Genomic DNA, 27093 nt, shown 5'->3' with positions numbered 1-27093 from the left:
TTGGTCTGTTCCTGTGTAATCCATGTGTAATCCTGTGTGTGTTTACTAGTTGTGTTTTGCGGGGGTTGAGCTTTGCTCTTTCGGCCCGCCTCACAACTGTCAATCAACTGTTTACTAACTACTTTTTTTTTTCCCCACACCACACACACACACCCCTGGAAGCAGCCCGTGACAGCTGACTAACTCCCAGGTACCTATTTACTGCTAGGTAACAGGGGCACTTAGGGTGAAAGAAACTTTGCCCATTTGTTTCTGCCTCGTGCGGGAATCGAACCCGCGCCACAGAATTAAGAGTCCTGCGCGCTATCCACCAGGCTACGAGGCCCCGTGTGTGTGTGTGTGTGTGTGTGTGTGTGTGTGTGTGTGTGTGTGTGTGAACGAACATATACCGCGATATGAAAGGTATTGACCCAAGATCAGCAACATTTGCCTAATTGCTAAACAGAACTCCAGGACCCGTGGAGTGGGGGTTCTGGGAGTTCTGTTCCACAAGCTCGGCCTAGGGTCTACGCTTGTGTGATTTGATCCAAAGGGCTGTTGTTGTTATTACTTGGAGTGGCTTCACGTATCCACTACAGCCCGGTTGGGCCGGCACGTCTTGCAGGAAGGTGTTCATTGTTTTTTTTCTTAGACGCGTTCACTGTTGCTCCGTTCATTCCGCGAGTGAACAAAGTGTATAATAGGAAGTGTTACTTATCCTGTGAGTGAACAAAGTGTATAATAGGAAGTGTTACTTATCCTGTGAGTGAACAAAGTGTATAATAGGAAGTGTTACTTATCCTGTGAGTGAACAAAGTGTATAATAGGAAGTGTTACTTATCCTGTGAGTGAACAAAGATTCCTGTTACATGTCTGATACATGATTTGGCAGCTCATAATTTGGAGTTCTTCCCCAATCACCCCCCCCAACCCCTTCCTGTGTACGATTAGCTAATCATCCAAGTTACACCTGCCGTAGATGTACGAATTTGTTGCATATTTGCCTTGGTAACGAAAGATCTTTAAATTGCCCAGTTTGCTCTTAATTATGAGGTTAAGTGATTTGCCTGTTGTCAAATCTTTACTAATTCTGTGTTTTTCTTTTGCAGGTAAGACGTTCCCCGTCACTCCTGAGGGAGGCTGGCAGCTCGCCCTCAACCCTCCAACCTCCACTCAAGCTGGAGTGCGAACGGCAGTGGTGGTGGTATTTTTAATTGAGTGATCATGGCTCCTCAGGGGGAGGAGTGGAAGGGAGGGAGGTCTGTACATTGGTGGTGGGAAGAGGGAGGGGTGTTGGGATTGAATGTGGGTGATACTTCAACTGTAGGGTCCGCCTTAGTTGTCGGTCGTCGCATATAATGACTCTCTTTCCCCCCCTCCCCCCTTCGTCCCGTCCATTAAATGGACTCTTTTTAGTCTCCAAATAATATTTTTTTTTACTTAAAATCTCTCATAGGGGTTAGATCCTTTCCCCTCCCCATCCCCGAGGATCTTGTACATATCAATCATATCCTCACATATCAGGGCAAATTGGTAAGGATCGGTGCCCAAACGACCTTTCCTTCCCCTCTCTCTCTCTGGTCAGGTCTCGAACCCAGACGAAATCGGTCACGGGGCGAATCTGCTACTGTGCCTTACAGCCAGATTCAACCCTGCCTTAATCTCCTTCACTATTTGTACTTTTAATTTTGTTTATCCCCCTCCTATCCTTCGCCCCCTCCTATCCTTCGCCCCCCTCCCCCCTCCTATCCTTCGCCCCCCTCCCCCTCCTATCCTTCGCCTTCCTCCCCCTCCTATCCTTCGCCTTCCTCCCCCTCCCATCCCTCGCCCCCTCCCCCCTCCCATCCTCCGCCCCCTCCCCCCATCTTGCGAGAAATTCTCTGGAACTTGCAGACGTTGACAGTCTCTCGATGGATTAATTTCTTCAGATCTGAGAGAGATGAAGGGAAGAGGACTCTTGTATACGCTCAAACATGATTTTTAATGAGGATTTTATTTTTATGACCGGGGCGTGCTTGGGGGGGGGGGGGGCGTGTGCTTGGGGGGGGCCGGGGGGGCCGTGTGCTTGGGGGGGCCGGGGGGTGTGCTTGGGGGGCCGGGCCCCCGCCGCCATCACAACCAATAAAAGGGAAAACATTTTGTCCCACTTGGGTTATAATTAGTCCTGGTGGGGACATTTTTGAGAACTGGCGAGGATTAACGAAACGTCTTGGTTTTCCTTTGTTCAGGCGGGCAGAAATGGAGCGAGGGGGAGCGAGCGAGGGGGAGCTAGCGAGCGAGGGAGAGCGAGGGGGAGGGATGACAGGTGAGAAACTGCTATGATTAGTTCTAGAAGATATTTTGGTTCTGAGAAATTGTCCAGGCCGGGGTAGAGGTTCTGGGATATTGTCCAGGCCGGGGTACAGTTCCTGGGATATTGTCCAGGCCGTGGTAGAGTTCCTGGGATATTGTCCAGGCCGGGGTAGAGTTCCTGGGATATTGTCCAGGCCGTGGTAGAGTTCCTGGGATATTGTCCAGGCCGGGGTAGAGGTTCTGAGAAATTGTCCAGGCCGGGGTAGAGGTTCTGGGATATTGTCCAGGCCGGGGTAGAGTTCCTGGGATATTGTCCAGGCCTGGGTAGAGGTTCTGGGATATTGTCCAGGCCAGGATAGACACCGGGATAGAGGGACAGATGAGCACTCATCACCTCACCAAAACCACTTCTCACTACACACTCCTGCGTCACTAACTACTACTCATGACCTGGACAATTTGTTCCGCAATCCTTTAATGCTATTTTAAAGTCCTGATGCAAGTTCTTATCTAATCAACCTGGCTAATCACAAGATAAGAATTTAACGCTAACGCCTCAAACAGAATTTAATGAGGCAATTCGCCGAGCGCTTTTGATAAACCAGTGTTGCGTTTTTTGTTAATTATTTTTTGTCCAAGTTGGTAACGCGTTTGTGTGTGGTGAACAGCTTGTGTGTGGCCAGTGTTAAGCTGAGTGTGGTGAACAAGCTTGTGTGTGGTCAGTGTTAAGCTGAGTGTGGTTGCTGGTGGACACAGCTTTTGAGTCTGGACACCGGTGGACACTCTAATTTTGGCCAAATCGCCGGTCAAAATTCTGAACTCCTGATAAAGTTGTACACGTAAAGTTGTACACGTCCTTCTCCTACCCCCCCCCATCCCCCCAAGTCCACCTATGGGTCCCCCCTGCATCAAGTCCATCTCCAACCCCGCCCCCAGGTCCGCCTCCACTCCAAAGTCCACCCACTCGTCCGCCCACAAACTCTTTCTGCACATCTTTGATACCGGAACACTACACCGGGAAAAATGGTTTTCCACCGGCGGTGAAGGGTTTCGGGAACAGTAGCTTTGTGCATAGTGTACTTGTTAGTATGGCTGGGTGCTTAGTGCTGTCTGTGGTAAACTCTTAACTGACATCAGGGTTAACTGATGTTGGCGCCTCGATGTTGACAGTACTAGTTGACACTTCGAAAATGTATTGCCAGATTTCTTTGAGCAGCCGACACGAATTGGGGGAAAAAAATCATATACAGTTGACAGATTTCTTTCAGATCAAGTTCAAAATGTAGCTGATAATTTAGGGTATCTAATGTCGATACAAAATATATAAAGTATCGTAAACATGACTGGGGCCTTTCCCTTGGGTTTGTCAACATGGCGGCCATATTGGACGCCATTTGGGCGGGAAAAATCACCAGTCTTCGACTCGAGCTGCTGCTGCTTCTCTTCCATCCTATCCTATCATCTTCCTTCCCATAATCTTTTCCTTCCTATTTCTTCTCTAATGCTGCTGCTCCTTCCCCCTCCCTCCCACCTGGAACAAAACCCTCCCTTGCCTTGATAAACGGTATAGCGCATTTACCCCAAGCATCTCTGGCGTTAAGAATGATATAGGTAGAGTTAAATTTGGGTTAGTCTTTCGCCCGGGGGAGTCTCACGCTCCGTGTCTGTGTACTCTCCTTGGTGTACTCTCCTTGGTGTACTCTCCTTGGTGTACTCTCCTTGGTGTACTCTCCTTGGTGTACTCTCCTTGGTGTACTCTCCTTGGTGTACTCTCCTTGGTGTACCTGCAGGGGATGAGCTACGGCTCTGCGGTCCCGCTTCTCGAGCCATTGAAGCCTCGTGTGGCGGTAATAGGGATTCCGGTCATATCTACCGATAGATTTTGAAGCTGTGTTATGGCATCTGTAACTGAATATTTTAGCGAGCGAGCACATACCTGTGTGCGCTTGTACTCTGCTAAACGTGCTTGCAGTGCGGGCTTAAGTTCCTGGGCCCAGCCTTTTCACAGGGAGCGTATTAGAATGACCCGCGGCGCTGTTGGTCCCCATCATGCCTGCTTTAGAAACTCCTACGCCTTTAGTTCATGTTTGTTCATGATTCGCTACGTGGAACAAAAAGTTCCAAGTAGCACGGGCTATGGTGAGCCCGACTAGTTCAGGTTCCCGTTACTCACTGTTTATATATATGTGGGTCACATATCCCAGCCCGTCCTTTTTGGGAGTACAGTATTTATAATAACTCTGAGGACCACAGTACATATACCGACGTACAACGCAGTTAGAAAGTAGACATAAGTAGTATTGAATTTGGACAAATCCCTGAAAAGATTTTGTTGGAAACCCAAACTAATCTAACCTTTCTAGGTCTAATACACTATATCTGAGGCCTAATATAGTACATATGTGTACTATACGAGGTCTACAAATATTATTTTAGCTTTATTTTGTTTTGTACTCTATAAAGCGAATAGTACAAAATTCTACTATCTAATTGCTTAGTACGTCAATCTTTGTACTGTAGTGCACATAGATACAAGAACTGTCTAAAGAGGAGAATGGGTTGACATATCCACTACAAGGCACTTGGCCTGGCACTTCTCCTGATGGCTCTTGGCTGCACTCACTCACTCACTCACTCACTCACTCACTCAGACATGGATATGTCTAGACATCTCTGATGGCTTTTATGTCCCACTACACGACAAAGTATAAAATGCTTAGGGGCGAATTTGGTCATGAAGGATAATGTTGTGATCTAATCATGTCGGGTTGAGCCTATGGCACTGACTTGACTGACGGCGGCAGTAAGTGATCCTCTTAACTACCTACTTTACTCGCTAATTGGTGCGTGGCCTTGTTAGGGGGGGGTAAGAGGGTAGCAAGCTGTGTGGGGAAAGTTTGTAGGGCAGTTTAACTGTTGTAGTTGGGAAGATGAGCATGTGTGTGTGTGTGTGTTGTAAATATATGACGAGTTATGTGCTTGTGTGTGTGGTCGGGGGGGGGGGGGGAGGGGTTGTGCTTGAGCTCTTGGGCTACAAAGGGGAACACCCCCCCACCCTGACCCCCCACCTTGTCCCCAACCCTTAGAGAAGAGGAGGGGCAGCAAAACGACACAACATCCAACAAAGTTGGCAAGTTTGCCTGACGTCAATCACCTGGTTTAGCCATAGTTTTTATTAGTTCCCTCCCTCCCCCCCTTCCCCCCTCCCTCCCCCCCCTCACGTCTTAGCGCTCCCCCCTTCTCTTGGCCCCCCCCTCCTCCCTCTCTTTCCTTCCTCAACTCTCATTCTTTCCCAGTCTTTATTCTCCTACCTCCCTCCCTTCCCTCACAATCGCCCTCTATCCCTTTCTCCACAATCCTTGCCTCCTTCCCTCCCCCCACGATAGATAAATTCTACGATAGATGAATTCTACGATAGGTGAATTCACAATCCTTCCGTCACTAGCTGTGTGGACACTGCCTCTTGTCACGGGGAGTGTTCCCTGCAGGTCTTGGATCAGTTCCCTGTGGTCAAGGTCTCTGTGTGGGGTTATGGATTAATAGTGGAGATTAAGCCACCTAAGAGGTGGCACGGGCATGAATAACCCGTAACGGGGTTAATTAAGGGGGGGGGGGCCTGGCGATCATTGTTTAGCGTCTCTTATCACTCGGAGTGTTGTGGTGGGGGTGCATGGAGGAGGGGGGGGGGGTAGCGGAGGCGTGGAGGGGGGGGAGGTGGTGGCCTGGGAGGTGTCAATAATGAAGGGTGATGGACACTTCTCGTTAATCATCTGGAGGCTGAGTGAGTTCTGGGGGGGGGATGGAGGGGTGGGGGTGGAAGAGGGGGGACCTGGCTACTGCTGGCTCCCCCTCTTCCACATCTTCTACACTTCCTCGTATTCTCTATCTATTCCTCTCGCACTATTCGCTCTTTCTCCTTTTTTTCTAACTAACACTTCTTCCCTGCCCCTTCCCTCCCCCTTCCCTCCCCCTTCCCTCCCCCTTCCCTCCCCCTTTCCTCCCCCTTCCCTTCCCTCCCCCTTCCCTTCCCTCCCCCTTCTCTCCCCCTTCCCTCCCCCTTCCCTCCCCCTTTCCTCCCCCTTCCCTCCCCCTTTCCTCCCCCTTCCCTTCCCTCCCCCTTCCCTCCCCCTTCCCTCCCCCTTCCCTCCCCTGCCCCTTCCCTCCATCACCGTCCTACTAACCTGCCACACTACTTGACTCTTGAAAATATAACATTTTTCTCACGACTTTCCTCCATGGTTTTGGTTAGTGTTACTGGTGGTGATCAGTGTTAGTTACCTTGCACTGGTTGGATTAAACTCCAACAACCATTTGTTTGCCTACTCCTGCAGTTTGTACCTTACTGCAGTCCTCGTCTATTTTTACATTCCTCAATAGTTTTGCATCGTCTGCGAACGATACCAGCGCTCGTCCTTGGGCAGGGGCAGTCATATTGACAATATTGTCCCGATGGTCGAGTCTTGGAGGTACCTAACTTGTTACATCTCTCCAGCTCAACATCTCGTCTCTGGGGGACTGTTTTCTGCCCTTCAGGTACTCCCTAGTCCAGGTCAGTGTCTTCCTGATCATCCTAGTGATGGCAGTATTGGAGAGGAGGCGTTGGGGACGGTAAGGGGGAGTGTGCTAGAATGAGACCCTAATAAGGATAAGTACGGTGGCTCTGGCGGGGCGTGTGTGGGCTGTACACGTTGGGGATTAACACATCGTAAGACTTGCCGCTTTCCATTGGCCTGCTGGGTGCCTTGCTAGGGAGGGCCTTGCTAGGTGGCTTTGCTAGGGGCCCTTTCTAGGGGTCCTTGCTAGCAGCCCTTGCTAGGGGGAGCCTTGCTAGGAGCTATGTTTGCTGTGCTGGAGGGAAGTCCCGCTGGGAATGATGGTAGTGGGGAAGGTGTTGAAAGGCAAGGGTCCTAGAGCCGGTAAGTTTTTAGTTGGTACCAGTGTTATGTTGCGGCCCACCAGGCTGTTGGCGCCAGTGTTGTGTTGCGGCCCACCAGGCTGTTGGCGCCAGTGTTGTGTTGCGACCCACCAGGCTGTTGGCAGACCTCCAGGCGGCCTCGTTTATTTTCACCAGGTGTGGCACTCGACGCCTCACGCAGGCATCGCCACTGGCACTGATACAAGTTATGTTGTGGGTGTGCCTAGTAGAGAGGCAGTGATGCTGCCTGCTACCCTCTCACATTGTATATCACAAACCCTTAATCCCAGCTCTGTGTGTGTGTGTGTGTGTGTGTGTGTGTGTGTGTGTGTGTGTGTGTGTGTGTGTGTGTGTGTGTGTGTGTGTGTGTGTGTGTGTGTACTCACCTAGTTGTGTTTGCGGGGGTTGAGCTCTGGCTCTTTGGTCCCGCCTCTCAACCGTCAATCAACAGGTGTACAGATTCCTGAGCCTATCGGGCTCTGTCATATCTACACTTGAAACTGTGTATGGAGTCAGCCTCCACCACATCACTTCCTAATGCATTCCATTTGTCAACCACTCTGACACTAAAAAAGTTCTTTCTAATATCTCTGTGGCTCATTTGGGCACTCAGTTTCCACCTGTGTCCCCTTGTGCGTGTTCCCCTTGTGTTAAATAGACTGTCTTTATCTACCCTATCAATCCCCTTCAGAATCTTGAATGTGGTGATCATGTCCCCCCTAACTCTTCTGTCTTCCAGCGAAGTGAGGTTTAATTCCCGTAGTCTCTCCTCGTAGCTCATACCTCTCAGCTCGGGTACTAGTCTGGTGGCAAACCTTTGAACCTTTTCCAGTTTAGTCTTATCCTTGACTAGATATGGACTCCATGCTGGGGCTGCATACTCCAGGATTGGCCTGACATATGTGGTATACAAAGTTCTGAATGATTCTTTACACAAGTTTCTGAATGCCGTTCGTATGTTGGCCAGCCTGGCATATGCCGCTGATGTTATCCGCTTGATATGTGCTGCAGGAGACAGGTCTGGCGTGATATCAACCCCCAAGTCTTTTTCACACACAACCAAGTCACACACAACCCAAGTGTGTGTGTGTGTGTGTGTGTGTGTGTGTGTGTGTGTGTGTGTGTGTGTGTGTGTGTGTGTGTGTGACTCTGACACGCGAACGCCACATTCCTCATCCGTGTCGTGTTCACACGTTCACTGAACATTTCCACCAGCATTCACGTGTGTGAGATTATAGGATGTGATTTACATGTGCATGTGTGAGGTAGCCGCTGAGGAACAGGTCCTCCATCACAGACACACACAGACACACACCCAGACACACAACGTATACGACTGAGGGCAATTCCTGCTTTGCCTGCCACACATCTCCCAGCTAATGGCTTTGCTATTGGGCAATACTGCTTCGTTCCTTCCGTTTGTTCCGTCTTATTTACTGTGCTGTAGGTCCCGCGACATGTGCAACTTGTCAGTGGACTCGCCCGAAACTTTACCCGTTTCGTTGCAAAGTTGCAGACCTGCAGATCATAAACTTGCCGCTTGTGCAACACTTGCCATGTATGGCAAGTGTTTACCTTGTTTGGTAGCCAGGGTGGAGTGGTTGGACCGGGAGCTAGAGTTTGTACCTTCACCCAGCTGAGGGGTAACACTGTTTTGTATATTTGATGCAGAGTACAGGGGAATTGAAGGAATATTTCGGTAGGCATTTTATGCGGGTTTGTGTCGGAGTCTTGGAGGTGCCAGAGGGTGCCTTGAGGACCGCAGGCGGTGCCATGAGGACCGCAGGCGGTGCCATGAGGACCGCAGACGGTGCCATGAGGACCGTAGATGGTGCCAGGCGGTGTAACCTACACTTGAAACAATAAAGTAGTGACCCCACGTCTATTTGATAACCCCTCCCCACCCCCTCCTCCTCCCCCTATTTCCAAACCAGTCCTTACTCAGTTACTCACGTCCTTCCCGACTCCAAGTCTTACTCATTTATATTCATGGCTTCATGTTGTGTTGAGCGAGGCCACTGGAGCCAGTCCTTCCAGCATCCTGTATTTCGAACTCTGGGCTTCTCTTGCAGCCCGACGCGGCCATGGAAGGTGATCTTAGTCGGGTTATCTTGAGGTGGGTCTGCGGAGCTATGTCCCCCGCGGCCCCGGTCTCCTGGTTTGATGCTCAACCAGGCTGTTAGACGCCGCTGCTGCTCGCAGCTTGACGTATAAATTGCAGCCCGGTGGATTAGACATTGCTTTAAGGCGATATTCCATACCTTAACACTACCAAATGAGTTTGCATAAGGATTTTAAGACTCGCTATTCTTGTTCAAAGAAAACGGAACTCTACGCACATAGCTCCTTATCTGTAATTGCAAATAGGTACAAATTGGAAAATTGTATACAATTTTAGGTACAAATTGTAATAATATAGGTTCCACCTATTTACCGCATATGATCGGGATCCAAGCTGCTGGTTTGGAAGCAATAATTCTATCCTAATTGGAACGATAGATTATGACGGGTCTGTGTTAACAAGCACTCAGGCACAGTGCCTTTGATCAACCTGACACTTGGCGAATTAGGTCAATGAAGTGGTTAGAGGGAGGAAGAGAACTCTCCCTAACTAGTGGTTGTAACCACAGCTCTCTCCCTCCCCTTCCCTGCACCTGTGATTCCACAACCTTGGTTGATACCTGGTTGATGGGGTTCTGGGAGTTCTTCTACTGCCCAAGCCCGGCACGAGGCCAGGCTTGACTTGTGAGAGTTTGGTCCACCAGGGCCGGGCTTGACTTGTGAGAGTTTGGTCCACCAGGGCCAGGCTTGACTTGTGAGAGTTTGGTCCACCAGGCTGTTGCTTGGAGCGGCCCGCAAGCCCACATACCCACCACAGCCCGGTTGGTCCGGCACTCCTTGGAGGAAACAATCTAGTTTCCTCTTGAAGATGTCGTGAACTTTGAACTACCCATCCTCTTGTTTAGACTGTACTCTGTGTAACGACCTGGAGTACTCCTATAGGGTACTAGTACTAGTACTGCCATAATGGACAGTTTAGAGAGTAAGTTTCGGTACTATCACCTCTTGGAGTACCACCTCCTTGAAGACTCTACCCTTACCAACCAACGTCTCTAAGGAACTTGTACGCCAACGAGCTGACGAGGAAAGAGATTTGTATCTGTGTATTGAGGCTGTGTGAGACCACGTGGCCTCCAAAAGTCGGACACACAGTGGTCTGGTCAACCAGGCTGTTAGACGCCGCTGTTCGCAGTTTGACGTATGAATTACAGCGCCTTAACACTATAATGTCTGCAGCGGACGCCAGATTGGCAGATATATAAGATTTTCTTCAGGAATGGGTGGAATCTGGAGACACAGATGAGGCAGGACCTGACATGTCTCCAGCTTCCACCTGTGTCCTCTGGAAGTTCATCACACGGCCCAAGTGAATGGAACAGTCTACAAGAGGAGATGGTTAAGGTAGTCTGAGTAGGTAAGCGGTTTGAATAGGTAATCCGACGGAAAGTATGAGGCATGAAAGTCATTAACTGACCCAGGCGGGGCTGGAGAACTAACGCTCGACCCTGTACATGTATCCAGGCGAGTAAAGAAACACAGCAGCCGACCGACTGTGATAACTCTTAAAGAGTATAATAAAAATAATTTACCATTTTGGACGCCATAACGGCCTCCGCCCCATTATCTCTCTCAGGAGGGGCGCTCGTCTCTGAGGCCGCCTTACCTACCTGGTCCCCACCCCCAGGACGCTGTCCAGCGCCACCTGGCGGCCGGGGGGGGGACGCTGTCCAGCGCCACCTGGCGGCCGGGGGGGGGACGCTGTCCAGCGCCACCTGGCGGCCGGGGGGGGGGGACGCTGTCCAGCGCCACCTGGCGGCCGGGGGGGGGGGACGCTGTCCAGCGCCACCTGGCGGCCGGGGGGGGGGACGCTGTCCAGAGCCACCTGGCGGCCGGGGGGGGGGGGACGCTGTCCAGAGCCACCTGGCGGCCGGGGGGGGGGGACGCTGTCCAGAGCCACCTGGCGGCCGGGGGGGGGGGGGACGGTGTCCAGCGCCACCTAGTAGCCTACCGCTTATCAGTGTCACGCATGCCCCGTGTGAACCTCTGATACTAGCGTACGGAATACATCAACTCTCCGGGTCTCTTCTATCGCTGTTTCAGGGAGCAGCTTATCTTTTACTACATACATTCGTAATTCTCATTACCTGGCAGTTATCAAGAGTTGAAGTCTAGTAGCCATTTTCCCCGGCAAGTATTATGACTTTCTTCGTTATTTTGCATCTTCGGCTCTGATCTACAGTTTTGTGCCATCTTCCCCCTTCCCCTGTCCCTCCCTCCCCCCCACTGTCCCCCTCCCTCGCCCCCACTGTCCCCTTCCCCCCCTCCCCTGTCCCTCCCCCCCACTGTCCCCTTCCCCCCCTCCCCTGTCCCTCCCCCTACATACCTCACTGTAATCTCGTAAGACCTTTGATTAAATAAAGGGCCCAACACGAGGCAAATAGCTTGAGGATAGAGAGGGACGCAGGGTTGGGTGTAGGACGTTGAACAAGATTGATTGGCAACATGGCTGTGTACCTTGCAACATCTGCGTCATTGGTGTACGCACGCATGCACACGCACACATGCACACACACATGCACACACACATGCACACGCACACATGCACGCACATATGCACACATACGTGCGTACGTACGTGTTGCAGAATTGTCGGCGTGACCAGACTGAAATATAATTTTGGCAGTTGTGGTTGGGGGTAGAGACTTGTGGTGGTGGTGTTGGTACTGTGTGAATTTTGAAGTATGGTTGAGTTTTTTTTTTATTATTATTATTATTTTCTACCACAGACGTGGCCAGACATTTCCAATGCTAACCAGCATATATACATTTTCTTCTGTCCTCCATGGACAGGGTTAGAGATGTGGTAAACATATAGTTCAAGGGTTTATTGAACAGGATATGGTTGTGTGGCTGGGTTGAGGAGGAAGGTAGTTACGAGTGGTGGTGATGGTTGAGGGTCGAGGTGGTTGGTGTGTGTGTGGTGGTGGTGAGTTCTAGCACTTGACTGTGGAGGTGCGGTGGTTGGTAGTGTGGTAGCGCGGGACAGGTGGCCAGCAGGCGCCAAGGGTTACAGCAGCTGACGCCCAGTAACCCTCCACAAGCCCTCACTCACTGCCTCATGGCTTCCCTCATTGGCTTGCTTGCTACCTCACGAAGTTGATTATTCCAACTCGTCCTCAGACCAAGTCCATTCCATCCAGCGGTCGACCCCAAAGACGCATTCATCAATTTTAACATGATGTTCATTCAAAACAGGAATTTTAATTCCCCCCAAATCCTGTTTTGAATGAACATCATGTTAAAATTGATGAGTGCGTCTTGGGGGTCGACCACTGGATGGAATGCACTTGGGTCGAGGTATTAGGGAAAACGCTAAGCCATTATGACTGTATAACACTTAGAATGGATCATGATAAGGCTTTGGGATGGGATTGGGGGGGGGGAGGAATGTGGTGCCTAACCACTTTTGGACGGTCGGGGGATTGAACGCCGACCTGCATGAAGCGAGAGGTAATTTATATTTTAAAATACTAGTGCCTGGTGTTATGATATATCGTCTTCCGCTTTCATTAGTTTCGTAAGTGGGATTTTTATTTCGTATAATACCGTGTTGGTATTTGATTTGTATCAGTCTTCGTCTTCCAATCCTTACCTTACCTTGAGGCTACCTTGAGGTGCTTCCGGGGCTTAGTGTCCCCGCGGCCCGGTCGTCGACCAGGCCTCCTGGTTGCTGGACTGATCAACCAGGCTGTTAGACGCGGCTGCTCGCAGCCTGACGTATGAGTCACAGCCTGGTTGATCAGGTATCCTTTGGAGGTGCTTATCCAGTTCTCTCTTAAACACTGTGAGGGGTCGGCCAGTTATGCCCCTTATGTGTAGTGGAAGCGTGTTGAACAGTCTCGGGCCTCTGATGTTGATAGTTCTCTCTTGAACACTGTGAGGGGTCGGCCAGTTATGTCCCTTTATGTGTAGTGGAAGCGTGTTGAACAGTCTCGGGCCTCTGATGTTGATAGTTCTCTCTTGAACACTGTGAGGGGTCGGCCAGTTATGTCCCTTATGTGTAGTGGAAGCGTGTTGAACAGTCTCGGACCTCTGATGTTGATAGTTCTCTCTTGAACACTGTGAGGGGTCGGCCAGTTATGTCCCTTATGTGTAGTGGAAGCGTGTTGAACAGTCTCGGACCTCTGATGTTGATAGTTCTCTCTTGAACACTGTGAGGGGTCGGCCAGTTATGTCCCTTATGTGTAGTGGAAGCGTGTTGAACAGTCTCGGGCCTCTGATGTTGATAGTTCTCTCTTGAACACTGTGAGGGGTCGGCCAGTTATGCCCCTTATGTGTAGTGGAAGCGTGTTGAACAGTCTCGGGCCTCTGATGTTGATAGTTCTCTCTTGAACACTGTGAGGGGTCGGCCAGTTATGTCCCTTATGTGTAGTGGAAGCGTGTTGAACAGTCTCGGACCTCTGATGTTGATAGTTCTCTCTTGAACACTGTGAGGGGTCGGCCAGTTATGTCCCTTATGTGTAGTGGAAGCGTGTTGAACAGTCTCGGGCCTCTGATGTTGATAGTTCTCTCTTGAACACTGTGAGGGGTCGGCCAGTTATGTCCCCTATGTGTAGTGGAAGCGTGTTGAACAGTCTCGGGCCTCTGATGTTGATAGTTCTCTCTTGAACACTGTGAGGGGTCGGCCAGTTATGTCCCTTATGTGTAGTGGAAGCGTGTTGAACAGTCTCGGGCCTCTGATGTTGATAGTTCTCTCTTGAACACTGTGAGGGGTCGGCCAGTTATGCCCCTTATGTGTAGTGGAAGCGTGTTGAACAGTCTCGGGCCTCTGATGTTGATAGTTCTCTCTTGAACACTGTGAGGGGTCGGCCAGTTATGTCCCTTATGTGTAGTGGAAGCGTGTTGAACAGTCTCGGGCCTCTGATGTTGATAGTTCTCTCTTGAACACTGTGAGGGGTCGGCCAGTTATGCCCCTTATGTGTAGTGGAAGCGTGTTGAACAGTCTCGGGTCTCCTTCCTCTCCTTCCTCGGGTCTCCTTCCCCGCTCTTTTCCTATGTTCTCTTACATCCCCTTTCGTGTGCCCCCTCCTCCCCTCCCCCCCCCCCCTCTCCTGCTCTTCCATTGCCCTGCCCCCCCTTCCCATTTTCTCCAGAAGGGCCAGAGAAAACCTGAGGAGATTACCCAGCGTCCGCTAATTTCCTGCTTCGCTGTGCTTGTCGCTAAATATAGCGCTTGCCGCGCGCCCCAAAACGCTTAAGTTGGATTACTTTTGTGGTTGTGTTTATACAAGTGGCGGTCACTTGTTTGTCTTTGGCTATTATTATGCAAATTTGGTTTGTTCATATCCAGAGTTGGTTAGTTGTTAGGAAAGGTTGCTTTTTGTGGTATGTAAGGCTGGGAATTTTAATTATATGGGAAAATCATTTAAGTTGGTTGTTGTTGTCTCAGATGTAGCTACTCAGAACGAAGTGGCCATGTAGCACGGGCTATGGCGAGCCCGTAATTAAGTTGGTATATACTGGAATTGTTGTTGTTTAAGATATGTAAAGCACCTCTGCTGGGGTATATGTAAACTATCAATCAATATATTTGCAATGTCTTTGTGCAACAATAATTTTGGTATAAATTTTCGTGTGTCTTATATACCAATGGTGTCAAAAAAGTCAACATTTTTCAACAGGTGATGTATTTTGTTTTTGTGTATACCTGAAGTTTACCTGAAGTTGGTTCTGGGACTCTCCAAGTCCAGGCTGGAGAGTCGGACGTGGCTTATGATAACTTGATCCTCAAGACTGTTGCTTGGAGCAACAGTAACTTGGAGATGTTGCTTGGACATCTTCAAAAGGAAACTAGATTATTTCCTACAAGGAGTGCCGGACCAACCGGGCTGTGGTGGGTATGTGGGCCTGCGGGCCGCTCCAAGCAACAGCCTGGTGGACCAAACTCTCACAAGTCAAGCCTGGCCTCGGGCCGGGCTTGGGCAGTAGAAGAACTCCCAGAACCCCATCAACCAGGAGCGGCCCGCAGGCCTCACACATATATATCAGTTCAATGTAATATCTTCCACGATGCATGCGTTCGATTGAGGCATCTTGAAGGCGCTTGGATCCCCTCCGGCCGTCACTCAGCTGATGGCCTTGACGGGAAGTCGATATAAGTGATTCTTCTGTCTCTGGCAGGCTGCGGCATCTTTATATCGCTTTCAAACCCGTCTTGTGGGGTATTGGAGAGGCTTTGTGACGGGCCAGGTGGCGCTGTCCGTACTGGATTGACGGAAGGTTTCAGTTACTTAAAGGGGGGGGGGGGTGATTTTTGTTATTATGCACCCCATACCTGTACCGTGGGAGGTAAAGGGACATAGTAGCTTCAGGGAGAAGAACTTCAAATATATTTAGCTAAGCGCAAGATACAGATTGCATAAGGTAGTTACAGAGTTTAATGTACTTGTTGGGTTTTTGGAACGTTATGATTGTGCTTCTCTGTGGTTGAGATTGATCTGTGCAACCACAGAGTACATCAACACGACCACATGGTTCACGTACATCCTGATCCTGAGACTGCCGCACGCACGCACCCACGCACGCACACTTCACCCAACATTCCCTCGAAATCCTATCTTTCCTTGGGTTGGGGGGGGAGAGGGGGGGTATTGTCGGGGGGGGGGATGGGGATAATTCCGAGCTTTAACGACCCCAGAGGGCTGTTAAGTGATTTACGAAAGACCTCTTTTGGCCAAAGAATAGTAGACAGACTAAGTGTGTCCCATTCTCTAGCCCGGGGATGAATCGCGTGGTCCTGTAAGGTTAAAAGCCATAGCTCTCCCCCCCCCCTAATGTTAACTCTTCCTGTTAAGACGTCACGCCGAGGTTTGTCTAACCTAAAGTTAAGATTGATTTGTGTTTATACTGCACCAATGACCTGGGGCCAGATTCACGAAAGCACTTACGAACCTGTCCATCTTTTCTCAATCTTTGGCGGCTTTGTTTCCAATTGTTAAACAGTTAATGAGCTCCGAAGCACCAGGAGGCTGTTTATAACAATAACAACAGTTGATTGGCAACTTTTCATGCTTGTAAACTGTTTAATAAATGTAACCAAAGCCGTCAAAGATTGAGGAAAGATGTACACGTTCGTAAGTGCTTGCGTGAATCTGGCCCCAGGTTGTTGGGCGACATTATTGTTATCAGGCGGGCCATAATCTCCATCACTATTATCCGGGTCATTATCTGCTGTGATCAATATCACCATCCTCTTGTGTCCGTCCGTTAGACTGGTCGGTGTAGGGAGGGTCTCGCTGCTTGCAGGGTCGGCGCTCGATCCCCCGATCGAGCGCCCAACGACTGTAATGCCCATTTTAAACTGTGGCTTGAATTGCCCCTAACTACCTTTTCATTTGCTATAGGAAGAAAACCCGCTGGGTTGTTCGTCCTGTCACTTGTACCCAGACACAACTGGGACTTGTTTAACTGTCTCACGTGAACAGCTTATCAAACAAGAAGAGTAACGTTTGTCAACCCTTAAAAACTTAGAGAAGAGTAGCAACTGTTATCTTGTTATTGTGGTGTATTCTGGGGCGAGATTCTGAGTGATGTTTACCTTGCTGAACCCTCTAGTTGCCCCTCTTCAGTCTTGCCAAGTCTCGACTCCCGTCCCCATACCTTTGCATTTACTGAGGTTGAATTCTACTAATCATCAATCTGATCATTGTTGCAGTCACACTGAGGTCCTGTAGCATGTTGCAGTTCTCACTTGCATTTATTGTCGGCAAATGACACCATCAAATCTGTTTTCTATAATTTGTGCAGAGCAGGACCAGAGGCGTAGCCAGACTTGTTCTCCTGGGCCCCAGCTCGTCAGCTCTCTCCATATTTGATGGTATTTGCGGTTATCTGTAGTATCTTTCCGTAATGTAGTTTCACACCAAGGCTAGTTAGTATCTTTACTGTTATGTTGGGGGTATGGTGGTGGGGGAGGGGTGTTTTTTGGGTATGGTGACGGGGGAAGGGGGGTGTTTTTTGGGTATGGTGACGGGGGAAGGGGGCGTTTTTTTGGATATGGTGACGGGGGAAGGGGGGCGTTTTTTTGGATATGGTGACGGGGGAAGGGGGCGTTTTTTTGGGTATGGTGACGGGGGAAGGGGGGCGTTTTTTGGGTATGGTGACGGGGGAAGGGGGTGTTTTTGGGTATGGTGGCGGGGGAAGGGGTGTTTTTGGGTATGGTGACGGGGGAAGGGTTGTTTTTGGGTATGGTGACGGGGAAGGGGTGTTTTTTGGGTATGGTGACGGGGGAAGGGTTGTTTTTGGGTATGGTGGTGGTGGGGGGGGGTTTGGGTATGGTGACGGGGGGAAGGGGTGTTTTTGGGTATGGTGGTGGGGGGAAGGGGTGTTTTTGGGTATGGTGGTGGGGGGAAGGGTGTTTTTGGGTATGGTGACGGGGGAAGGGGTGTTTTTGGGTATGGTGACGGAGGAAGGGTTGTTTTTGGGTATGGTTGTGGGGGGGAAGGGTTGTTTTTGGGTATGGTGGTGGGGAAGGGTTGTTTTTGGGTATGGTGACGGGGTAAGGGTTGTTTTTGGGTATGGTGACGGGGTAAGGGTTGTTTTTGGGTATGGTGACGGGGTAAGGGTTGTTTTTGGGTATGGTGACGGGGGAAGGGTTGTTTTTTGGTATGGTGACGGGGGAAGGGGTTGTTTTTGGGTATGGTGACGGGGGAAGGGTTGTTTTTGGGTATGGTGACGGGGGAAGGGTTGTTTTTGGGTATGGTGACGGGGGCTGGGTGTGAGGAGGGCAAGACAGTAGCAACAAAGACGGCGTCTGGTTACAGCTGCCGGCTGACAGACAGCTGCTGACAGACAGCAGACACGCGCCTTGCGCCTCGCTCCACAGACCCATGGCCCCTTTCTTAAGCTACCGCTGCCTTCCTTTCCCCCCCACCACCACCCTATTCTCTTGTTTTGGTTTGAGAGAACATTGTGGCGGTGTAGGGAGGAGGAGTAGCAGCTGTCGCGCCCCCGGGGTGGTGAGGGAGAGGGTCACACTCACGCCTCTTGGTTAGTATCACCCAGTGCCCAGCTGCTACTCCTGTCAAGACATTGTTTACATCCCTCCTCAAAGATCCTTGCAACACTTCCTCGCGGTTACCACTTCCTGTAATACTTAGTGTTACATGTGTTCTTCAGTTTAGTGTTTGTAATTTTTGACTGTGTTAATATTTAGAATGGGTAATGTTGATGTGTAGAGGTTATGATGGTGTGGGCCACCTGGTGTGTGTGTTGGCCACCTGTCTTTAATCTGGTCAGTGATTGGTGTAAGTAATGAGGTGGAACACGTGGGACGGCCACTATTGGTCAAGACGGGGCTCACTCTGGCTGGTCATTGGCTACTCTAGCCAGACCTGGGCGCGTGCTGGGCAGGTGTCGCGCGCTAAAATACCCAGGTTGCCTAGTGCTCTGAATTAATTAGCATATTAGTACACCTTTCTCTTGTAATTTTCGCGGTAATTTGTGTATTTTGACTAACTGGGAAGAGGGAATTGTGGAAAGAGGACAGTTAAATTAAATGTTGTTCGAGTTCTTGCTAGAAGTTAAGAATGCGGGAGTTGATAGATGGCATCTGAGGTTGGAGCAGATGTTGAGGAGGACGAGTGGCTGGCGGGGGAAGATGATGGGTAGTTCTTCATCACTCCTGCCCTCGTGAGCAGCGGTCTCAAGGGTGTCCTCTGGCCTCACGTGTGTCTTAATGTGTCCTTGTGTCTCGCTACGCTCTTAGAAGCCATAAGGGGGACACAATGCTGATCTACCTGTCAGGATTCGTGATATCGCCGCCAGTCAGGTGAGCCCAGGAGGAGGATTAGTGGTGATTGATGAAGATTAAGCCACTCAAGAGGTGGCACGGGCATGATTAGCCCGTAAGTGGTAGTGGTGGTGATATAGATTCAGCTACTCGTTCCGAGTAGCACGGGCTATGGTGAGCCCGTAGTGGACTTACCTGGCACAGGAGCGGGGCTGAATGTGTGCCGGTAGTGGTGATTGATTGATTGATAAAGATTAAGCCACCCAAGAGGTGGCACGGGCATGAATAGCCCGTAAGTAGTACAATTTTTTTTCTCAGTATTGAGGTTGCATTTAACCATCAAGCTGTTATCGCGGGGGAGGATACTGCTTCACAGTCTTTATGAGGGTGTCCAGCTGCTGGACACCTTTGTTGACCAGGAGAGTGGCTGTGTTGATGGCTTCAGGGTGGCCACTGCATGATTCAGGAACTCTTAAAGCTCTTCTAAGGTCATTGGTTGCTTCACATTCCAGAAGATAGTGAAGTAATGGCTTTTCTGTGACAGTTTGGCAGAAGATGCACTCTCTCTGTCGGGGTTCACCAATCTCCCAGTTGCATCTGTAACCTAGACGTAGTCTATATAACCTAACTGCTATTTCCCTGTGGATTCCTTTTGGGATATTTAACCTTTCTAATTTGGTTGCCTGAAGATACCATGTTGCAGATGGCGAACCTTCAGCTATTCTCTGGTGTAGATAGGCTTTGTTGAGATGTGAGAGTTTTTTGGTGATGTTTTTTATGTTCTCTAGGCTTTGATCCAAATATCACAGTAACGAACAGTTCCGGGTTCGATCCCCGGTGGAGGTGGAGACGAATGGGCAAAATGTTTTTTTTCACTCTGATGCCCCTGTTACCTAGCAGTAAATAGGTACCTGGGAGTTAGCTGTTATGGGCTGCTTCCTGGGGGTGGAGGCCTGGTGGAGGACCGGGCCGCGGGGTCAGTAAGCCCCGAAATCATCATCGGATATTCGCGATAATCTTGTCTTATCTTAACTCGATTACGGGCTCACTATATCCCGTGCTATGTAAACATTTCCTTCTGAGTAGGTAAATCTGTTGTTATAGATTCAGCTACTCGGAACAAGTTCCAAGTAGCACGGGCTATGGTGAGCCCGTAGTGGACTTACCTGACACAGGAGCGGTGCCGGTGAGCTAAATCTAAATCATCATCAACGAACTCTACATCCACTGTCATGTGCCAGGAACAATGGAACACTCCCTCGTTCACTGTTTCCCACACCATAATGTCAGAGTAAACGTCAAACAGGTAGTTATCGCACTTAAAATACCAATTACCATCGAGCATATATTATTAGGCGACCTCTTGTTACTGGGAAAATATCAGATAGTCAAAGCACTGGGTAAATATCCCCAGTTGACCAACACAAACACATTGGGCCACATTTGTCACATTTATACCTGGCGCCAACAGCAGCCAAACACAGGAAACAACTGCCTGGTCGTAGACCCAAGGATCAGCTGACGCCATAAACACAACCCCCCCCCTACAGTGTGGCAAGTCTCCCTCTAACACACACCCTTGTGTAGTCGCCGCTCCTCTATCTACACCACAACACAACAAACACTTTAGAAACTGTCATTGTCAACATTTGTACTCGTGTAGTCTTCTTGAGGTTATTTTAAGATGATTTCGGGGCTTTTAGTGTCTCCACCCCCAGGCCGGTCATGGAGTCATTATGGAGGATAAACCCTTCATGCACATTGCACTACCATCAAGAAGACGAATCTATTTCCTTTTATAAGCAACTTAAGTTATAATGGTCTTCAATAGTACTGTAATACCATTGGGCATTAACTGGGGATGTGAGTGGAGGTTTAGGGAGGGATAGATGGGGGTAGAGGGGGCGGCCCACCTGCCCAGCACCTGGTGGTGTGGGACGGGCCAGGGGGGCTAGCGACCCAGGTACCTGGTTGATAGTGGTAGTGTTGGTGGTAGTAGTAGTGGTTGTGGTGGTGGCGGAACATGATGGGTCGTCATGCCTGCCTCCAGGTATCATAATGCTGACGCCTCGCGGAGTACCCTTCCGTCACGTTAACTCTGCAGTAAGACAACGCTGCTCAAGATTTATTGGAAGGTAAGCGGCGTCTTGTGTGCAGGCGAGGAGTCACAATAACGTGGCTGGAGTATGTTGACCACACCACACACTAGAAGGTGAAGGGACGACGACGTTTCGGTTCGTCCGTTTCATCGACTTGAGAATGGTCCAGGACGGACTGAAACGTCGTCGTCCCTTCACTTAATAGTGTGTGGTTTGGTCAATGTCTTTGTGTCTTGCTCTCATAACATGGTTACTACACTCATGACTTGTGAAGTGTATGTGTGCAATTGATATTTTGTTGGGTTTTGGGAAATGAGCAGATGAGGAGGGTGATGTTGCCACCTCTTGTATGGCACTAGATGGCACTGTGCCAATTACCTCCTCCTTCCCCCCTCCCCTCATTATATTTAAGAGCAAGTTACATATTTCCGTTAACAAAGAGTCCTATGTATATATTTTTAGTAGAGGTCCGGTGGCGGGTTTGGTGCGTGGAGGAGTGGTGGTGGTGCTGGCTACATAATTAGTGAGGTGGATGGATGGGTGTGTCCTGGTAGACCGGCAGCTGGGCCACACGTGATGGGTGTGGCCCTCCCCCCATGTCACCCCCCTCCCCAGGTCACCCCATGACCCCCTCCCCCAGGTCAACCCACTGCCCCCCCCCCCAACTGGTTCTTTACCTAATTCAGGTTATTGGGTGGTTTTATCCTCTTTTTCTGGCAATTAAGTCATTGTGTGAGTTAGGTTGTTAGTCGACTTTTGGCATATTTTGTATCGCATTTAACGTTGTGCGTTTTCTTTGGGTTGGAATAATATGGCGTTTATTCAGTTGGCTGGTATGGGGTTAATAGACATTTTGTAGGTTCATTGATTCTTTTGTTTTGTATAAACACGTACAAATAACGCATGGAAGGATTAACATGTCTTTTCTTGTTACAGCTCGCCGGTGAAGAGTGATCGGCCGTACAGTGGTAAGGGAGTGCCAAGTCGGGGCTTTGGCACTGGCATCACCAAGTCTTATAGTGTAGAGAGCTCGGCGCCCCCCGTGCCCCCTCACCATCTTCACCATCTCCACCATCACCATAATGCCACCCACAGTATCCGAAGATCACAGGTAACTATTTTAACTTGTCGTTTGTACTTCTCGGGTACCTAGATGGTTTTATCCTCATTGTTCATCGTAGTTTAGTTATGTTTATATATAAAATAAAGTTTGAACATAAGAACATTTGGATGGATAAAGCCAAAAATATTGGCTTCGTATGGGCCAATATTTCTTCGCGGTTATGCAGGCGAGGAGTCACAATAACGTGGCTGAAGTATGTTGACCAGACCACACACTTGAAGGTGAAGGGACGACGACGTTTAGAACATAAGAACAAAGGTAACTGCAGAAGGCCTATTGGCCCATACGAGGCAGCTCCTATTTATAACCACCCAATCCCACTCATATACATGTCCAACCCGCGCTTGAAACAATCGAGGGACCCCACCTCCACCACTTTACGCGGTAATTGGTTCCACAAATCAACAACCCTGTTACCGATCCAGTATTTACCCAAGTCTTTCCTAAATCTAAACTTATCCAATTTATACCCATTGTTTCGTGTTTTGTCTTGTACCTGATATTTTAATACCCTATTAATATCCCCTTTATGTCCATTAATCCACTTATAAACTTGTATCATGTCACTCCTAACTCTTCGCCTTTCCAGTGAATGCATTTTAAGTTTTGTTAATATCTCTTCATATGAGAGATTTCTAATTTGGGGAATTAACTTTCTCATTCTACGCTGGACACGTTAAAGTGAATTTATATCCATTCTATAATACGGCGACCAAAACTGAACTGCATAATCTAAATAGGGGACCAGATATAGCTGAAGAACCACACCAGGTGTCTTGTTACTAACGCTTCGATTAATAAATTCCAGTGTCCTATTTGCCTTATTACGAACATTCATGCATTGATCTTTTGGCTTTAAATTCTTACTAATCATAACTCCCAGATCCCTTTCGCAATCAGACTTCGCAATCTCAACACCATCCAGCTCGTATCTTGTAACTCTATCATTACCTAGCCTCAGAACTTTACATTTATCAGCATTAAACTGCATCTGCCAATCTTTTGACCATTTCAAAACCCTATTTAGATCAACTTGAAGTGATAGAGAGTCTTCTTCCGTGTTAATTTCCCTACCGATTTTTGTATCGGCAAATTTGCAAATGTTGCTACTCAAACCCGAATCTAAATAATTTATATATATATTATAAACATCAGAGGTCCCAGGAAAGAGCCTTGAGGCACTCCACTTACAACATTTTCCCACTCTGACTTAACCCCATTTATGCTCTGTTTTTGGTACAGCTATGCCCTAATCCAACTTAATAGAGCACCCCCAATACCATGGGCCTCTATCTTTTTAATCAGTAATGATCTAAGGTGTGGGCGTGCAGCATACAACATAATTTACACTCCTTATCTTTGTCACTGACAAACACAGTATTGCAAGATTAATAGTTGTTCAGAGGCAGTCTTCGCTATCTCATCAACTGCCTCATTCAACAATATTCCCACTTGTGAAGGGATCCACATGAAACTTACTCTATACTCATATTTTTCCTAATGTCTTAATATTCTCTCTACACTCACAATATGCCGAGATACTCATCTGCCATTTAAAGATTTCACCGCTGTTTGTTTGTTGTTTTAAGATCGTTAAGATGCTATTTAGAACAAAAAGTTCCAAGTAGCACGGGCTAAGGTGAGCCCGTTGTGAACTTGCCTGGGTCAGGAGCGGGGCCGTAACTTGATTTCACCGCTCCTCTACTATCTTATAAATAAAGGCATCTTTATCACATTTGGCTACTTCCGTTAAGCCTGCTAATACACCTCGAGTTCAGCCCACGTTGAAGAGACAGTCGGTTAAGCGGCGTCCAACATAAGTGTCTACAGTGCCGATGTTGTATACTCCGTGATCAAGACTCCGCAGCCTGCCTTTACATCTCTAGCTACTGAAACATTACATTATATATGTAGTGTAGGTAATTTTCTAATTATACAATCATATGTTGCCCACAGCTCTCCTATCTCATACTTAATACTTTCTTTTGAAAGGGGAATAATTACTACATCTACGTTACATTCCTCCCATGTTGGTGTTAATTGGTTCTTAGTCAATGCAACACATTCTTGAATGACATCATACTTAATAACATTAGAATATAAGGTTCTCATATATACTCTCTTATTACACTTATAACATATATTATTATATAACATATTGTACCATATATTATTCAATATTTCCCACATTTTGAACAAAGAGGATTAATTCATTAACTCCCCCGCCTCTTATTAAGCTAATCGCAGAGGCTACATTTATCTCCGAAATTCTATCCCCAATACTATGTAGCTTCAATTCCATCCTCATTATCATTGGCAGACTCGCCCAAAAGTTATGACTGACTACTTGTCTGTTTAGAATAGTCAGGTATTGCCCTCCCTTCCTTTGGAACCCTGTCCTTAAATATTCTAAATACATCTTTCCAGATTATTATCTCATCTGCAATGAGAAGTGAATACATTGACAACACTTACCTGTAAAGAAGACATTACTTTGTTTCGCAAAACTGACAAACTTAGACATATTTGTATGTCTAAGGCTATCCTAGAAGAATATGAACTGAATGAAAACATAGAGGATGTTTTATGTTTGTTCGGATACCTTGTGGATCTGTTTGTTGTTGTTGTTGGCCTGTACAAATGCCTGTATTTACCCAGGTCTTTTCTGAATCTAAACTTATACAATCTGTATGCATTGCTTAATGTTCCATTTTGTGTCGACATATTTTACGCCCTATTAGTATATCCCCTTTGGTTCATTCGTATACGTCAGTCTTATCGCCCCTTACGCTACTTCGTCTTTCTAGATAAATCCTGGAATTGTCATGAACATGTACATAAAAACATAAGAATGAAGGTAACTGCAGAACGCCTATTGGCCCATACGAGGCAGCTCCTATCTATAACCACCCAATCTCATGCATATATGTCTAACGTAACATAAGATTTAATTTATCGTAGTAATGCAATGAATTTATCATGCTCTATATTTTTGTCTCGCGTAGATTAGTCGCATATTACTTGATTTAATACATGTCTTTAATTGGAAAATGGTGAGCAAATTTCTCACTAGTGGTAGTAGGCTATGAAAACATCAACAACAGTTCAAGTGTACGTCTGTGGCTAGATTAATAGCATATATTTCATGTATATAATATATGTGGAATGATCAGTTACTTTACGGGCTATTCATGCCCGTGCTACCTCTTGGGTGGCTTAATCTTTATCAATCAATCCGTTAACTGTGTTAACTGTTATTGGCCTACAAGGGAGGTGGGGGCAGGGAGTTTTCTCCAGCCGTCTTGAACGCAGCCTCGTCTTTTGTCAAATAAATTGAAGGAAGGCTCATTAGTATATAAATTTAAATTTTGCCCCGAGGGGCGAGTTTATTGGGCAGCGCCACTCATCTTGTGAGTGGACATACCGCTCATTAGTATATAGTTTATAACAAACAAATTATCGTCTGTTATTTACGTCGTGATTTCGGCAAGATAAAAGGTGAATATTGTGGTAGTTGCAGCAAGCAGTGTCGCAGAGCAGCGGTGTTGGGACCAGCGGTCGACGGCAGGTCCCGCGGGGCACTGCAGCCGACGACAGCGGTAACCGCAATAGTCGATGGCGGGGCAGCGGCGCCCAGGGCAATACCCAGGGGTATGAATTGTCACAAGATTTTGCCGACATGCGACTCGAGATGCTGGAGCGCAGGTATATACATTGTCGCACGTCTTCATAATTATTGCTCCTGTTGTAATTACTCAATCATATTTGCTATTTTCTGAATTGTCATATTTTCTTTGTTACACTCTAGGTTGAAATCTTGTCGGAAAATAGGTAATTTAACTTTTGTAATGGTTGTTGTATAGTCTGCCTGGCTTGACTTTTTGGGTAATTAATTCCATATTTAGCAGTCAGATAGGTTGCAGTCTTCCACTTCGAAGACTGCAACCTTCGAAGTGGTTGCAGATCTGGGGTTTGAGGCTCCAAGGGCGCAAGCGAATGAAATGTTATATTTCCTATATACTGTAGCTATTTTATGTTGGCAGGTATGGTGGTGTGGTGGCCCGACGAGCAGCCATCACTATCCAGAGGGCATACAGGCGGTATGCGATGTACAAGAAGTTCCGCTCCATCACCGCCACAGCCAAGGCCCAGGAGAAGCGGCTCTCCCGAAGGTTTACGGTCGACGTCCCGGAGTGGTCGGACTCCTCGGGTCAACAGTACCATGACACTGAACACCTCATCCGTTCAGAGTTCGATCAACTGCATAGAAACTTGAGTGCCACGGGTGAGTAAGGCAAACTTTCTGAATGGAGTGCTTAGGTAACAGTTCCTATTGGGAGGCCAGGTCTACCCTTTTATGCCTGCCTACTACCCTTGCTGTATCTGGCACAATGTCATTTTACTGATGTTAGTTTGTTATATCTGGTCTTAGTTTGTGGATGGTGGTGGCTTCCACTTCTAACAATGCATTTCACTTGTTGTTTTCTAATTGTGCTTATTACACACCAACTTTCAACTGAATTAATTTTACACTTCCTACCATCTCTCTCTAACATGATGTACTGTAATTTCATTGTACAGGTTTGGAACATTGCCCAGTATTTTCCATGTGTATTATGAAATATTGCCTTGTCAAAATTTGCCTTGCATAAATTGCTGCACAAATTGTTTTAAGTCTTTAATTAGATTTTTAAATGCTGTTCTAATGTTGGTCATGCATGTTGCCAGTGCTATGCTGCTTATGCAGTACATACCTCTGGAGCTTGTGTTGGAATTATATCCACTTGAATGGAATTTTCTTTTTATATTCCCATGCCTTCCTCTAATGGTGTAA

At 48.0% G+C, this 27093-nt stretch overlaps 1 protein-coding gene across 23 annotated transcripts in view; it reads left to right on the top strand.

Moving 5' to 3' along the window:
- Positions 1-27093, top strand: part of siz (Brefeldin-resistant Arf-GEF family protein schizo) — a 423991-nt gene that overhangs the window by 383331 nt on the left and 13567 nt on the right. For 20 of the 23 annotated variants that reach the window (XM_069314959.1, XM_045727743.2, XM_045727742.2 and 17 more), the window contains 3 exons: positions 22073-22247; positions 25774-25964; positions 26303-26544. In XM_069314959.1, coding sequence (XP_069171060.1) covers positions 22073-22247; positions 25774-25964; positions 26303-26544 — 608 coding nt within the window. Of the gene's footprint in view, positions 1-18279; positions 18296-18915; positions 19077-21087; positions 21173-21367; positions 21412-22072; positions 22248-25773; positions 25965-26302; positions 26545-27093 lie in introns of those variants that run through there. The other 3 variants (XM_045727746.2, XM_045727747.2, XM_069314957.1) reach the window with 3 other exon arrangements.

The sequence above is a fragment of the Procambarus clarkii genome, chromosome 80, assembly GCF_040958095.1.
Source record: "Procambarus clarkii isolate CNS0578487 chromosome 80, FALCON_Pclarkii_2.0, whole genome shotgun sequence".
Taxonomy (NCBI): domain Eukaryota; kingdom Metazoa; phylum Arthropoda; class Malacostraca; order Decapoda; family Cambaridae; genus Procambarus; species Procambarus clarkii.
Note: the sequence above shows the minus strand (reverse complement) of the source record. Positions and strands in the feature narration are given on the sequence as shown.